This window comes from Oncorhynchus mykiss, chromosome 23 (genome assembly GCF_057628025.1).
Source record: "Oncorhynchus mykiss isolate SJ-2025 chromosome 23, ASM5762802v1, whole genome shotgun sequence".
Classification (NCBI taxonomy): domain Eukaryota; kingdom Metazoa; phylum Chordata; class Actinopteri; order Salmoniformes; family Salmonidae; genus Oncorhynchus; species Oncorhynchus mykiss.
The window spans coordinates 8,848,742-8,862,988 of record NC_143044.1 but is presented as its reverse complement, the minus strand read 5'-3'; the positions used below and the strand labels follow the sequence as shown (position 1 = coordinate 8,862,988).

The 14,247-nt window shown below is 41.7% G+C and overlaps 2 protein-coding genes and 1 long non-coding RNA gene across 4 annotated transcripts; 1 reads left to right on the top strand and 2 right to left on the bottom strand.

The window, feature by feature from the left end:
- Positions 1 to 6,926: 6,926 nt before the first annotated feature.
- On the top strand, positions 6,927 to 10,044 carry LOC149972498 (uncharacterized). Its single transcript, XM_090216711.1, has 3 exons — positions 6,927 to 7,065; positions 8,191 to 8,418; positions 9,586 to 10,044. The coding sequence occupies exons 1-3, from the start codon at positions 6,996 to 6,998 to the stop codon at positions 9,702 to 9,704; spliced, it is 417 nt and encodes a 138-aa protein (XP_090072837.1). The 5' UTR covers positions 6,927 to 6,995; the 3' UTR covers positions 9,705 to 10,044.
- Positions 6,929 to 8,234, bottom strand: LOC149972499 (uncharacterized). Its single transcript, XR_016490947.1, has 2 exons — positions 8,121 to 8,234; positions 6,929 to 7,229 (listed from the first exon to the last, which is right to left on the bottom strand). It is a non-coding gene; the product is annotated as an uncharacterized LOC149972499 (long non-coding RNA).
- Positions 10,031 to 14,014, bottom strand: LOC149972497 (glutamate dehydrogenase 1, mitochondrial-like). Of its 2 annotated transcripts, XM_090216713.1 has the most exons (4): positions 13,916 to 14,014; positions 12,911 to 13,002; positions 12,042 to 12,104; positions 10,031 to 11,137 (listed from the first exon to the last, which is right to left on the bottom strand). In XM_090216713.1, coding segments are annotated over exons 1-4 (276 nt in total). In that variant the 5' UTR covers positions 13,917 to 14,014; the 3' UTR covers positions 10,031 to 11,017. The 2 variants fall into 2 exon arrangements, with proteins under 2 accessions (XP_090072839.1, XP_090072838.1); XM_090216712.1 differs by lacking the exon at positions 13,916 to 14,014 and having other exon boundaries at positions 12,911 to 13,042.
- Positions 14,015 to 14,247: the final 233 nt, after the last annotated feature.

Here is a 14,247-nt window from a genome sequence, read left to right as displayed (position 1 = left end):
GTAAACATGTCAGAACTAGAGTTGAAATGTATAAGACTTTGAGTCCCAATATTACACTTCAGTCATTTATCAGAAGCTCTTATCTAGAGGAACGTATAGGTTTTCATTTTTAATGACCTTCTGTGGGAATGATCAAATCCACAACCCTGGCCTTGCAAGTGCCATGCTCTTACCAACTGAGCCACACAGGACATCACAGAAGACAGAAATATAACAAAAGTGTTTGACATAGAAAAAAAACAGATTTTTACGAAACTGTTAAACATATTAATAACATTCCACCCATGAGGAAATTTGGTAATGTATGTACTTTGCAGGTTTGTTGCAAAACCCGATCCTGAATCAAGTTGCTATGGAGACATTCCTAGAAATAATATTGATGTTGCCCCGTCCTTCAACCTGGTTTTCACAATTAGTCTTCGGACATGTTTATGCTTGTTATACTATGCATATTATTCATTGTTTCAGTGTTTGGACCAGCTCAGCAGGAAACAAAAAACACCAATTATACTCTGCAACAAAGGCTGCGTTCACACAGGCAGCCCAATTCTGATCTATTTTCACTAATTGGTCTTCTGACCAATCAGATCAGCGCTGAAAAGATCTGATGTGAAAAGATCTGAAGTGATTGGTCAAAAGACCAATTAGTGGGAAAAAAGATCAGTAAAGGCAGCCACTGAGAGGACACACACACACACACACACACACAAAGTCACAAACATACACAGGAGACAGGGCGGTGAGAATGTTTTCACACACGGGTCCGTCTGCGTCACACGCGTACTGTACACACACACACATTGTTTACCAGAGGGGCTGTTTCTGTTCCCTCAGTGACACTTCTGTGTATTCTTGTCCTGATTTTAGCATGTATAAGCATTCATCCCTCAGTGGACAATGTAGGATGGTAGTCCCAGGAGGCCTGACCAACTCAGGGCCCTTGATATGGTCTGTAGTTATTCTCTGGTCAGGTCACGAGGCACTAAGGCAGTGGTGGAGAAAAGTCCTTTAGTAAAAGTATAGCTACCTTAATAGAAAGTTACTCAAGTAAAAGTGGAAGTCACCCAGTAAAATACTGCTTTAGTAAAAGTCTAAAAGTATTTGTTTTTAAATATACTTAAGTATCAAAAGTAACTGTAATTGCTAAAAATATACTTAAGTATCAAAAGTAAAAGTGTAAATAATTTGAAATATCTTATATTATATTTGTTGTTTTAAATTGAATTGAATATATTTTTGGCAACAGACATGTACAACCAAATGGACCATGTGGACCAGAGGATATCACTTGAAGGTATTAATTAAAAAGCTTATTTCCAAACTGATAAAAACAACAACACATAATGATTAAAAGGCAAGACAAAATTACAAACAACCATAAATACATGTATTTATACTGACGTCCTAAAAAGTGACACTATTCACTGTACTTCTCCCTAACCTTAAAAATCAACCATATTCATTTCACATCATACCGATACTTTAAATAAATACACCTGACCAGCAGTAGGGGGCACAAGTGGCAGAGGAGTGGTTTCCCTTAGACAACCTTATCCAAATTAAAAACTTTTATTTGCTTGATCTCCAAGAGAAGGCTTTTCCATAGACAAATGCCTGCATGGAAAAACTCAATGTTTACTCTTGGGATTTTACGAGACATAACACTAGCTCTGGTATTGTGACTGTGTTGGTTATAGACCATATCAATGTGGTTTTTCATGTAACCTAGGGCATGATCATTTAAGTTGTCAAACATATGATTAAGTTTAAATTGGTCCACTCCACTCTGGACTCCAAAGGCAACAAGCCCACCTCCCGGAACTCCTGTACCCCTATGTGGGACATTCAGCATATTCCTGCTAACATTATTTTTGCATAACCTGCATGATCTTTTTCTGCTTTTTCGATAGCCCTCTATACCAAGCAGAGCAGGCATAATCAAAATGACACTGAATCAAGGTTGAGACAAGCAGTTTCTTAACTTTAATGTTAAAATATCTAGTGTTACGATATAAACATCGTACACACTCCCAACAATCAGACATTACTTACAAAAGATGCATTTGTGTTTAGTGATTCCGCCAGAACATGGGCAGTAGGGATGACCACGTGTTCTCTTAATACGTGCGTGAATTTGACCATTTTGGGTTGTCAGGGAAAACGTATGGAGTAAAAAGTACTATATTTTCTTTAGGAATGTAGTTTAGTAAAAGTAAAAGTAGTCAAAAATATAAATAGTAAAGTAAAGTACAAATACCCCAAAAAACGACTTAGTAGTACTTTAAAGTATTACTTAGCACCACTACACTAAGGATAGGTTACCAGGCGGTGCATCTGATGATACCGACACCGCCAATCTGAACCTCCGGCATGATGAGAGCACAACAGCAGTTGAGATGACACATTCAGGACCTAATGTACAACACAGCACTCACCCTCCTATTCATTCTCTCTGTGCCCAGGTCCATCTGCTCCCTACTATCAAATATTCATCAGGGCCAAACAGATACACAGCCGTCCTACATCACCAAACAATAACATGAGCCTAATGGGGTCGATTCCACGCTAGCAGGAGCGGAAAATATTTTTGGTACCTCAGATTGTTCTGGCAATTCTCACATAGAAATTTCATTGGGAGAACGATGTTTGAAATCCTTTTTACATTTGTATCACAAACCATTTTTGAGAAAAGCATGATGAAAGTGGCCATTTTAGGCCCATACACGCTTCCTATAAGACCATTTGATCTGTGAACCGTACATGAAACAGACAACATCTTGGTGTCATTATACTCCTGCTCTAAAATATAAAGTATGTCTTGATTCTGAAAAACTAATTTTCACCTAAACGTATTCAACATAAAAAATATGAATATCTCAAAACTACTTTTATTTTGTTCATTTATATTGTTTGGAACAATATCCATCACATATTATGAGCACCACCAACACAGTGACTGGTAAATATTCTCAAAAACTCAACCCTAGGCAACACAGGGACTAGGGACTGGTTTCAATGATGGTCTCTTTTGGCATAGAGGAACTACGTCACTGTCTATGTTACTACTTTCCCCTCTTGAATAAAATACAAAAAACACTGAACAAAAATATAAATGAAACATGTAAAGTGTTGGTCCCATGTTTCATGAGATGAAATAAAATATCCCAGAAATGTTCCATTCGTTACGCACAAAAGCTTATTTCTCTGAAATTTTGGCGACAAATTTGTTTAAATCCCTCTGAATTTGCATTTCTCCTTTGCCAAGATAATCAATCCACCTGACAGGTATGGCATATCAATAAGCTGATTAAACAGTATAATCATTACACAGGTGCACCTTGTGCTGGGGACAATAAATGACACAACACAATGCCACAGATGTCTCATGTTTTGAGGGAGCGTGCAATTGGCATGCAATACAAAGGACCTGATCGTGGACTACAGGAAAAGGTGGGCCGAACAGGCCCCCATTAACATCGACAGGGCTGTAGCAGAGCGGGTCAAGAGTTTCAACTTCCTGGTTGTCCACATCACCAACAAACTATCATGGTCCAAACACACCAAGACAGTCGTGAAGATGGCACGACAAAACCTTTTCCCCCACAGAAGAATGAAAAGTTGTGGCATGGGTCCCCAGATCCTCAAAAATGTCTACAGCTGCAACATCGAGAGCATCTTAACCGGTTGCCTGGTATGGCAACTGCTCGGCATCTGACCATAAGGCGTACGGCCCAGTACATCACTGGGGCCAAGCTTCCTGCCATCCAGGACCTCTACACCAGGAGGTGTCAGAGGAAAGCCCATAAAATTGTCAGAGACTCCAGTCACCCAAGTCATAGACTGTTTTCTCTGCTATCGCACGGCAAGCGATACCGGAGCGCCAGGTCTAGGAACAAAAGGCTCCTTAACAGTTTCTAACATCAATCCATAAGACTGCTGAACAATTAATCAAATGGCCACCGGACTACTTACATTGACACCCCCCCCCCCCCTCCATTTGTTTTGTACACTGCTGCTACTCGCTATTTAATATCACTTGACCCCTACCTACATGTACAAATGACCTCAACTAACCTGTACCACCGCACACTTACTCGGTACCGGTACCCCCTGTATATAGCCTCGTCATTGTTATTATTTTTTACTTTAGTTTATTTGGTAAATATCTTAAATATTCTTGAACTGCACTGTTGGTTAAAGGCTTGTAAGTTAGTATTTCATGGTAAGGTATACGTTTGTTGTATTTAGTGCATCTGACAAATACATTTTGATTTGATTTAGATTTAATTTGACTGCAGGAATGTCCACCACAGTTGTTGCCAGAAAAGGGTATGTTCATTTCTTGTTTCGGATTGAAACGTTGCCAATAAAGCGGTGAATTGGGAGCTTTAACGGTGTGCGGGCGGGATGTTCATTTCTCTACCATAAGCCGACTCCAACGTCATTTTAGAGAATTTGCCAGTATGTCCAACCGGCCTCACAACCGCAGACCACGTGTAACCATGTCAGCACAGGACCTCCACATCCGGCTTCTTCACCTGCAGGATCGTCTGAGACCACCACCCATAAAGCTGATGAAACTGTAGGCTTGCACAACAATTTCTGCAGAAACTGTCTCAAGGAAGCTCATCTGCGTGTTCGTCGTCCTCACCAGGATCTTGACCTGACTGCAGTTCGGCTTCATAACCAACTTCTATGGGCAGATTCTCACCTTCAATGGTCACTGGAATGCTGGAGAAGTTAGCTCTTCTCACATGAATCCCAGCTTCAACAGTACTGGGCAGACGGTAGAAAGCGTGTATGGCTTCGTTTGAACGAGACGTTTGCTGATGTCAACATTGTGAGCAGAGTACCCCGTGGTGGCGCTGGGGTTATGGTATGGCCAGGCCTAACAACAAACACAATTGCATTTTATTGATGGCAATTTGAATGCACAGAGATACCGTGACGAGATCCGGAGGCCTATTGTCGTGCCATTCATCCGCCCCGCCGTCACCTCTTATTTCAGCATGATAATGCCGCATGTCGTAATGATCTGTACAGAATTCCTAGAAGCTGAAAATGGCTCAGTTCTTCCATGGCCTACTCACCAGACTAGTCACCAATTGAGCATGTTTGGGATGCTCTGGATCGATGTGTATGACAGTGTCTTCCAGTTCCCACCAATATCCAGCATCTTTGCGCATCCTTAGAACGGAAGTGGGACAACAGGCCACAGGGACAACAGGCCACAGGGACAACAGGCCACAGGGACAACAGGCCACAGGGACAACAGGCCACAATCAACAGCCTGATTAACTCTATGCGAAGGAGATGGTGGTCACACCAGATCCTGACTGGTTTTCTGATTCACACCCCTAGCTTTTTTTTAAAGGAATCTGTGACCAACAGATGCATATCTGTTTTCTCAGTCGTGAAATCCATAGATTAGCGCCTAATGAATTTATTTCAATTGACTGATTTCCTTATGATCGGTAACTCAGTAAAATGATTGAAATTGTTGCATGTTGCATTTATATTTTTGTTCAGTGTAGTAGCTAGCAAGATGCAGATCGTGGAGGTTATTTTTAAGGAGTGCATTTGGCAAACCACTGCAAAGGTTTTGCCTGCAAACCTGTGTTTTGAATCGCAATGTTCTGGCATGTCTGCCTCGTGATTTGGCAGACATACCTCGTGATGATTCATTTTCCCTTATCGACGTAGGCAGTGACATAGCTCCTTTATGCCAAGAGGGTCTATCATTGAAACCGAACTTTAGTCACTGTGTTGTCTAGGGTCTGGCTTTTGAGACTTATGTTGCATTCATGTGCTAGTCGGAACTAGGAAATATCTAAAAATAGTCAAGAAGGGTAGTTTAGAGATATTCATATTCATATTTGTAATGTTGAATAAATTAATGTGGAAATGGTGTTTCATTATCTAGACATACTCCGTATTTACAATTTACTATCATATGTGAGAATTGCCAGAACAATCTGAGATACCCAAAATATTTTCTGCTCTCACTGGCGTCGAATCCCCCTTCCTGTCTAACTGTCTTATATTATGTGTACAGTGTAGGTCTACATCTACTCAAAAAGAAGGCACTCTTATACAATTATAGATAAAGTCAGGATAAGCATGTCTGAGATAAAAAAATACAAAATAAAGGAAATTGTGAATGCACCATCCCACCTCAGATCCCATGCAAACTCAGATATTAGTACATTGCAAATTGATGAGTCATATGGCACAACCACAGCAATAGAATCCACAACAATGCATCATCAAATATTGATGAGAGGTAAGTAGTCTTATGGCCGATTGATTTCTTACTTTGTTACATTGTTCATTGCGAGCATAGGTCTCGTGGATGCAGTATTTTTCTGTTACTCATGAGCTAGTGGAATGTTGAACCAATCACACGAATGATGGCAGATGGACAGTTTCTTGTTTTTCCCACCACTCTTCATGGTGCACTTTGAAGACAGACTCAAAACAGAGCTCTGCTCCAATGGGCAGACTTGTATTTTGGCTACTGCATTTAGGCCCCTTTCATCTCTTCGCCTGTGACAGAGAGTATCATTATGGTCATTTCAAGCATTCCTACTGAGGGTGGAGACAGGGCCGCGTGCCAAACTTTCCTTTCACAGTTTCCAAGAGCCAGCCTCCCCAACACACACATTCACAGGCTACTCACTCCTCTACTGTGTTGTAGCTACCGAGCCCTACAAAGAAGCTTTTATTCGGGGGGAAAGGCAAGCAGTCATGGAATTCACTCTCAAAAGCAAGCCAGCCCCCCTCCATTCCCCTTCCTTACCGTCCTGAGTTACACCCTCTTGCCATATCCTGTACTCTCTGGCCAATCGGTAGAGCTGTGAGAGGCGTAGGCTTAGGGACTGAGAGTGCCAACCTCTATAAGACTCCATGCCCTCCTCCGCCCCCACATACTACTCCGACATACTCTCTCAGACTCATACACACTGCTCTAGAGACGCTGACTACTCTTCAGAGACATGTCTTTCCTCTCAGGCATTTTGGGTGACTCGGCTGACAAATATGTGGACCAGGCAGTGGATACGGCAGGTGAGGGGGAGATGCGGGAAAGGGGGGAGGAAATGGGGTTGAGTGAGGAGAAGGGAGTGACGCACAGCTGGAACTGGTTTGTTTGACTTTTGTTCTGCGTGATTCATTTCTGTGGAGCGTTCCACTGTCCCACTTTGCATAGGCTGGAGTGAGGCTGGTAGCAGCTGGAAATGATTAAACATAGATTCATTTCACTTTCCTCTAAATATACACTTTTACACATAAACACACACAAACTGATGTTTACTTTTAAAACTCAGCATCCTTTGGTATAAGTTGGGCCTCTGTCATACAAACCTTGGCATTTAAGGGCGGTTGCTAGGCTTGGACAGACCTGACTTGTTTTTGTAATTTTTTCCATTGCCTTGGCCTCTGCGCTCAGATCAGCGTGTAAACTCAGCTCAGTGACATTCCTCTTTCAGCTGCAGTAAATAATGATCCGGCCATCTCTCCTCTAAACTCTTTGTAAGCATGTCAGCACGCTCTGAATCGATCTGATCCTCTGTTTTCACAGTTTCTCATTTACTCTAATTAGATGTTACAGAAAAAGTGAGATGAATCCTTCTGGATTTGACTGGCAACTGGAACCTCTGGCATCAGCATCAACTTGTGCTTATTAACCATGTAATTTATGGACAGCTCATGACGGGAAGCATACAAAATGCAATACATGGCATTTGTCTTTTAGAAATGTACTGGAAGCTAGGCCACAATTATGTTCAAATATGCATGTCCTGTTTGTTAAATGTGCATATCCTTGAAACTAGCTGCATTACAGTGTAATTACCGAGATGTCAACAACATGTAGGCCTAAGAAATGTTTGCTTGTAATGTTGTCTGACAATGCTGCCAGTTCACTATGTAAAGCTACACCCATAGAAGGTCGTCGTGAATGTGGCATCTGCGACCAAATAAATAAAACCACAAATGTATTTTATATCGTAGACTGTTGCAGTCTCTGAAATATCTTCAAATACGACATCACACAGTTTATTAAACTTTAAAATACAGTAGAAGGGTGTCATTACAATAATAATAATAATAATAATAATCACCTTTTAGTTTCATGCATCATATGTGTTTCTGGTCAGATTTCTAAACAGTTCACTTGGTGATGTTTCGCAGCTAAAGTTGCCAAAGAAAAGGTGAAGAGCATGCTTGGAGGGGATGATTCAAAGAAGGAGGAGTCCAGTGGGGGCAGCAGTGGGGGTATTGGAGGATTGTTTGCAGGATCAAAGGATGACGACAAGGGCAAAGACAAAGAGGGAGGCGGCTTCGGAAGTCTCTTCTCTGGCAAGGATGAGAAAGAAGAGTCAAGTACTGGAGCAGGTGGGGCCGGAGGAGGTAACAGAGGTAAATCAACTTACATTTGGTAATAAATAAATACCCTACATTACATAGTACAATAATGTACAAATTACATAGTATTATGAAGTACAAACCTCATGCATCCTATTCAGGTGTGCCTTAGTATGTTGTATTTCCTGTATATTCTCCACATGAAGCAAGGGGAACTGCCCCTTACTTGCTTAAGGCTACTTAAAGTCAATTTAGAAAAAAAAGGGCTTAGGGCCGCGAAAAGTCTATCTGGAAAAAAGCTGTATCCCTTCTAAACAAAACCCTGTCAAAACTCTTCTCTGACCTGGCACCCAAATCTTTGAAAAAACTTCCCCGTAATGTCAGGACCAACTATGTGTATAAACCCTGGATTGATTATGTTACTGTCACCAATGAGAGGCTTGAAGCCACAAGCCGCCATATTGGTAACCCTCATTAGGAGCAGTCCTCCCTCTATAGGAATGAATGGAATTCTACAGTATTTCCAAAAAATGACAAAATGACATGTATTTAAGTATGTATTTGTTGTAGTGGGGACAATAACATTAGTACTCTCTAAAAATGGAATGTTTTTATATAACATGTTTATGTTTAGTTCACATAATATCATTTAAGAGTCTGCATTAAGGTGTCTTTTCAAAAAAGCTCCAAAGTATAGGATTTAGTTTTTTTTACAATGGAGGAGTACAAAATGGCTGCGATGAAGCTTCCAAACAGCACCCCCTGCCTGTCTTCTAGGTTTAATACATATCATTGGTCAGGGAGGATGGTCGAAAACGTCTGAAAACCTGTCTCCAACCTTTTATGCGTACTTTTATGTGCACTGTCAAACACAGGCTTTTATCCACAACAGGTCAATTTGATGGAAATACATTTCTGGAAGGGAAAATGCGCATAGGCCTATTGTTTTAATGCAGATTTTAGAATGTTCAGCATGAAAATCTGTTGCCAATTGGATGGATAGAGTGATATATGGTTGTGTCACCTAGCTAAATCGCTCTGCATAAGATATTCTAATACATGACTCAAATGTAAATATATTGCCTGATATAAGCTTTGCAGCTGTTTTTGCTGCTGCTGTTTAGACAAGAAGTCATGTTGAGTTCCATCTGTATCCTTGCAACCTTTGGTCATGTTTATTTATAAAATCTACAATTCTGTTAAACTCTGCTTATCCTTCAGACCTGACAGACACACTGGGAGACATTGCAGGAGAGATGTCTGGTGAGAGTGACGACAAATCTAAGGACAACAGCGCCGCAGACCAAGTGCTGTCATTTGGGAAAAGTCTCTTCGGCTGAGTCAGACTTTGAAGCGGTTTCTCTCATTGTCAGTCAATCTGACAGACCTCTGGTTATAGCCTATGAAGAATATATTATTTTACCATCATAATCTGTTACTGTCACTACAGTACATTGTGAAATGTTATGTATTATATTTGAAAAGTAAATTAAAAATGTTTATTCCAAAAATCTGTTGAATTAGGTACAGCGGGGATTACGCAACCAAAACCTAGCTATTGATATACAAAATAAGCAGAATTTTGCCCCAATGGAAAAATATTTACATACCCCATGGGGAATCATGGTTTCTGGTTTGAATCAATGAATACATTAAATAAAAACAATTGAGCATTTTAAAGTTTAATTCTGTATCAACAAAAAGGCAGTACAAATTCTCTTACATAGAATCCCAAAGCAGTCAATCAAGGCCGTTCTCACATATTCCCTCCCATCTCCCCTTCCAGTAGCCTTCAGCACAGAAACCATTCTGATATGGCTCAAATTCTGAGGCAAGACAAAGCATTCAGGTTTAGAACAAAGGCATCGAAAAGGTGAACAGAACAATCTTCTGGAATTCAGCGTTTTAGTGTTGTGCCAACCTACTTACAAACATATAATAAGTCTGTATTTGTAACAAATGTATTTTATGATATCATCTTGAATAGTGTAGAAGCACATGTTGTGCACTGCTTTATAAACGCACTGAAGTCTTATTGGGAGACTTTAAATAGAAAGAACATTCTGGTGTAGGTAAGAAAACTTTCTCCATATAGGTAAACATTTGCTCCATTTCACCACAGGAGAAACCGGTGCAATTAAGGCTTTAAGTGTGTTTCTGATATGCTCTACATTCTATTATATTGACTAACTTACTCAAATCTGTCTGTAGATCCATAACAGATGCTGAAAAAGCACAACACTGATTCATAAAAGCAGTATCCCGTGAAAGCTGTAGACCAGAATTTTTGGTGTTTACTGGCATAAGAATATAGTAACAGGAATAAATGGGTTGGAGTCCATAGAATGACTGAGAAAATAAATGAGGTTTCTACAGTAAAGGAAAAAAAATGACCATAGACACAGTAGCGTCATAGAACAGCCCTACTGGATTTAAGGCAAGCTAGAACATGGGTTCTCTTGAAGACATGAGAACGCAAAAGAATGTGCATATTGCTTGGCTGGTTTTACATATACAACGAGTAAAGCTAATGGTCATGTGTAAAATGTAAACACTTGATATGTTGTGTGATTGTTGGGGGGGTGGGGGGGGCCTGGGTCTGCTCGGGTGGACGGACAGACAGACGGAGGCGGGCGGGTTGGTGAGGAGCCGCCTATGTGAAGGTAACACCAGCCTCGTTGTACACCTTGAAGACCTTCTCGATGGCGTTGACGTACGCTGCCGTCCTCAGGTCAAGGCCCAGGTTGTACTTGTTAGCGGTGCGCATGATTTGCTAAAAAGGGGAGAGAAAACAAAGAATATAAACTCAACCAAGATATTCATCTCCGTGTCCCTTCAAGTAATCATTATTTTCCCATCCTCCATTTCTTACCTACAGCAATACACCACTATTGTTCCATTGTCAATGCAGTGATCCATTTCCACAGGATAATAAAGCATCTCTATGTGTACTTTTAAAGAAATAATCCCCAGGGAGCAATAAGCAAGTAACAAACCAGCAGACTATCATGCAGTATGTCTGCACAGAGTACTACATTTCCTGGGAGATGGTATAGGCAACCCCATATGATGCAGGGGGATGTCATTCCACAAAGGCTGGATCCTCAGTCAGACGTGACATTAAAGTCATCAGTGTTTGTGGGATAGATAGTGTGTTAATGGTAGAGGGGAGCAGGGTAACGGTCTGAATCTTCATCCTATCGCTGCTCTCTCTGGCATCAGTGCTGGGCCTTAGCAATGATGAGAGACTAACAAAGCCCTGGCTGCCCCAGTTACCACTGCTCGCACGCACAGCAAACCGGTGAGAGAGGATGTGGGTGTGGATGTGGGTGTGTGTGTGTGTGTGTGTGTGTGTGTGTGTACCATGTTCGAGAGCGATTTATTTTATGAGCTTGAATGAGGAACAAAAAAAATGGTGGCAAGATAGCAGTGAAAAGGCAATATGAGCTTAGTGCTGTTTGGGTAATGAGATGTGAAAACAGAAATGGAGCTTGTCACTGGACCGTTGAAGCATGACTTCAACTTTCAAGACTTAATTTCTCAGAACAGGAGTAATAGGATGCCTCAGGACCTTGTGTTGGATTAACACAGCATTTCCTTTGAATAAAACCCCTGTCCCTGGACCTGTGAGGAACCATTTAGCACAGATAATCATGTTTAAGCAATCGGCCTCTTACCCTGGCAGACCTCTCCATGGTGTAGGCCAGTCCTGAGTGCACAATGTCCTTCTCTGAAGCTCCCTGGAACCAAACAGAGAAAAATACATTGAAAATAGGGCTCAGAGCTCACATTTAGCCCACTAAACTAAACCCTTACTCATCTCTGGAGAAATGCAGCTTAACTGTGATATACAGAGTTCCAAACTGCATCTGGAAGCAACGTCAGCACAATAGCTGTTTGTCGCGAGATTCATGAAATGGTTTTCCATGGCCGAGCAGCCGCACACAAGCCAAAGGGCACCATGCGCAATGCCAAGTGTCGGCTGGAGTGGTGTAGAGCTCACCGCCATGATTCTGGAATGAGATGTTTGACCAGCAGGTGTCCATATACTCTTGGTCATGTAGTGCTACATTTTGGCCATGTAGAGTGTTGCAACCAAGGACAGACGATTTTTACGCTCTACGCACTTCAGCTGCCCTGTTCTGTGAGCTTGTGTGAATTACCACTTTGCGGTTGAGCCGGTTGCTCCTGGTCGTTTCCACATCACAATAACAGCACTTACAGTTGACCGGGGCAGCTCTAGCAGGGCAGAATTTTGACCAACTGACTTGTTGGAAAGGTGCCACGTTGAAAGTCACAGAGCTCTCCAGTAAGGCCATTCTACAGCCAATGTTTGTCTATGGAGATTGCATGGTTGTGTGCTCAACTTTATACACCTGCCATCAACGAGTGTGACCGAAATAGCCAAATCCACCAATTTGAATGGGTGTCCACATACTTTTGTATATATGGTGTATATCATATCTTAATATTGGGGTTATTGTTTGATTGAAGAGTGAGTAATCCACGATCATAGAAAGGCCAGTGTGGGGAGGGTTGTACTCACAGCGATCCCGGCCTGGAACTCAGAGGTAGGGACCACAGGGATGGTTCCTCCATGCTTCCCAAACTTCCTCTCCAGACTCTCCTGGACGGACACTGAGGGAGACCACAGACAGTTCATATGTATATGACTAGATGATGTATATTATGTTGTAGTGAATATGGATATGAATCTGACTAAATCCTCATTGAACCATCATGAAGGATACAGCTCATAAATCTTCAATTTTAGGTCATTTAATAGTTATTTCACCTGCATTAATAATATGGTATAAATGTTCTCTTTCTACGAAAATGTTATGGGTTTGGCAATTCACAGCCGTATCTATTCTGAGCTCTTTTCCATGTCTCCAACACTGCCCAGTCTTGCCACTCTCGAGGGACTAGGGAATGGCTTCAGCTTCTGAAATATTCAGAAACCATCCCACTCGGCGACAAGCATAACCCCAGCTCAGTCCTCCACTGCAATGTACTGAAAACCGAATCTACATACATGTTCTGAGGGGCTTTTGTGTGAAAATGCATGTGCACAATATCAGACTGCCTCATTGATGCTGCTGATAGACCGGGAAGAGAGAAAGAGGGTGAGTGTTAGACAAGGCCTGCAGACAGTCAGCATCCACCTCTTCCTGGAAACCCTACATAAAGTGACTGACAATAATGTTCTCGCTCACCAGGCACGGAGGAGGGGCTGTACTCTGTGTGCTGTGCGTGTGTGTGTGTGTGTGTGTCTGCGTGCCTACTCTGCAGTCCAATACATTTTTTATGTGCAACATGAGTCACAGCTGTAAAAAAACAACATTGTGTTTAATCAGCCTCAGGTTTGACATTTCTAATAGTTCTCATTCCCATTCTAACAAATCTCCCCGTTGGCACGGGGAAGTAATTAAAGATGTACACTTTAGTATAATACAAGATCAACAACATCCATCTTTGTGACTTAACAGAGAGCAGGCTGAACTTAGTAGGAGCGAGTGCTTTGCTACAGGTAGAGAAATGTCAGACTTACTGAGCAGGTGGTAGTTGGAGTCCCTCTCGTACTTTTTTTTTTTTTTTACCTTTATTTAACCAGGCAAGTCAGTTAAGAACAAATTCTTATTTTCAATGACGGCCTGGGAACAGTGGGTTAACTGCCTGTTCAGGGGCAGAACGACAGATTTGTACCATGTCAGCTCGGGGGTTTGAACTCACAACCTTCCGGTTACTAGTCCAACGCTCTAACCACTAGGCTACCCTGCCGCCCTGGGCAATCCGCCCTGGCATGCTGTCAATTAACTTCTGGGCCACATCCTGATTGATGTCAGCCCATTCTTGCATAAGCAATGCTTGTAGTTGGTCAGA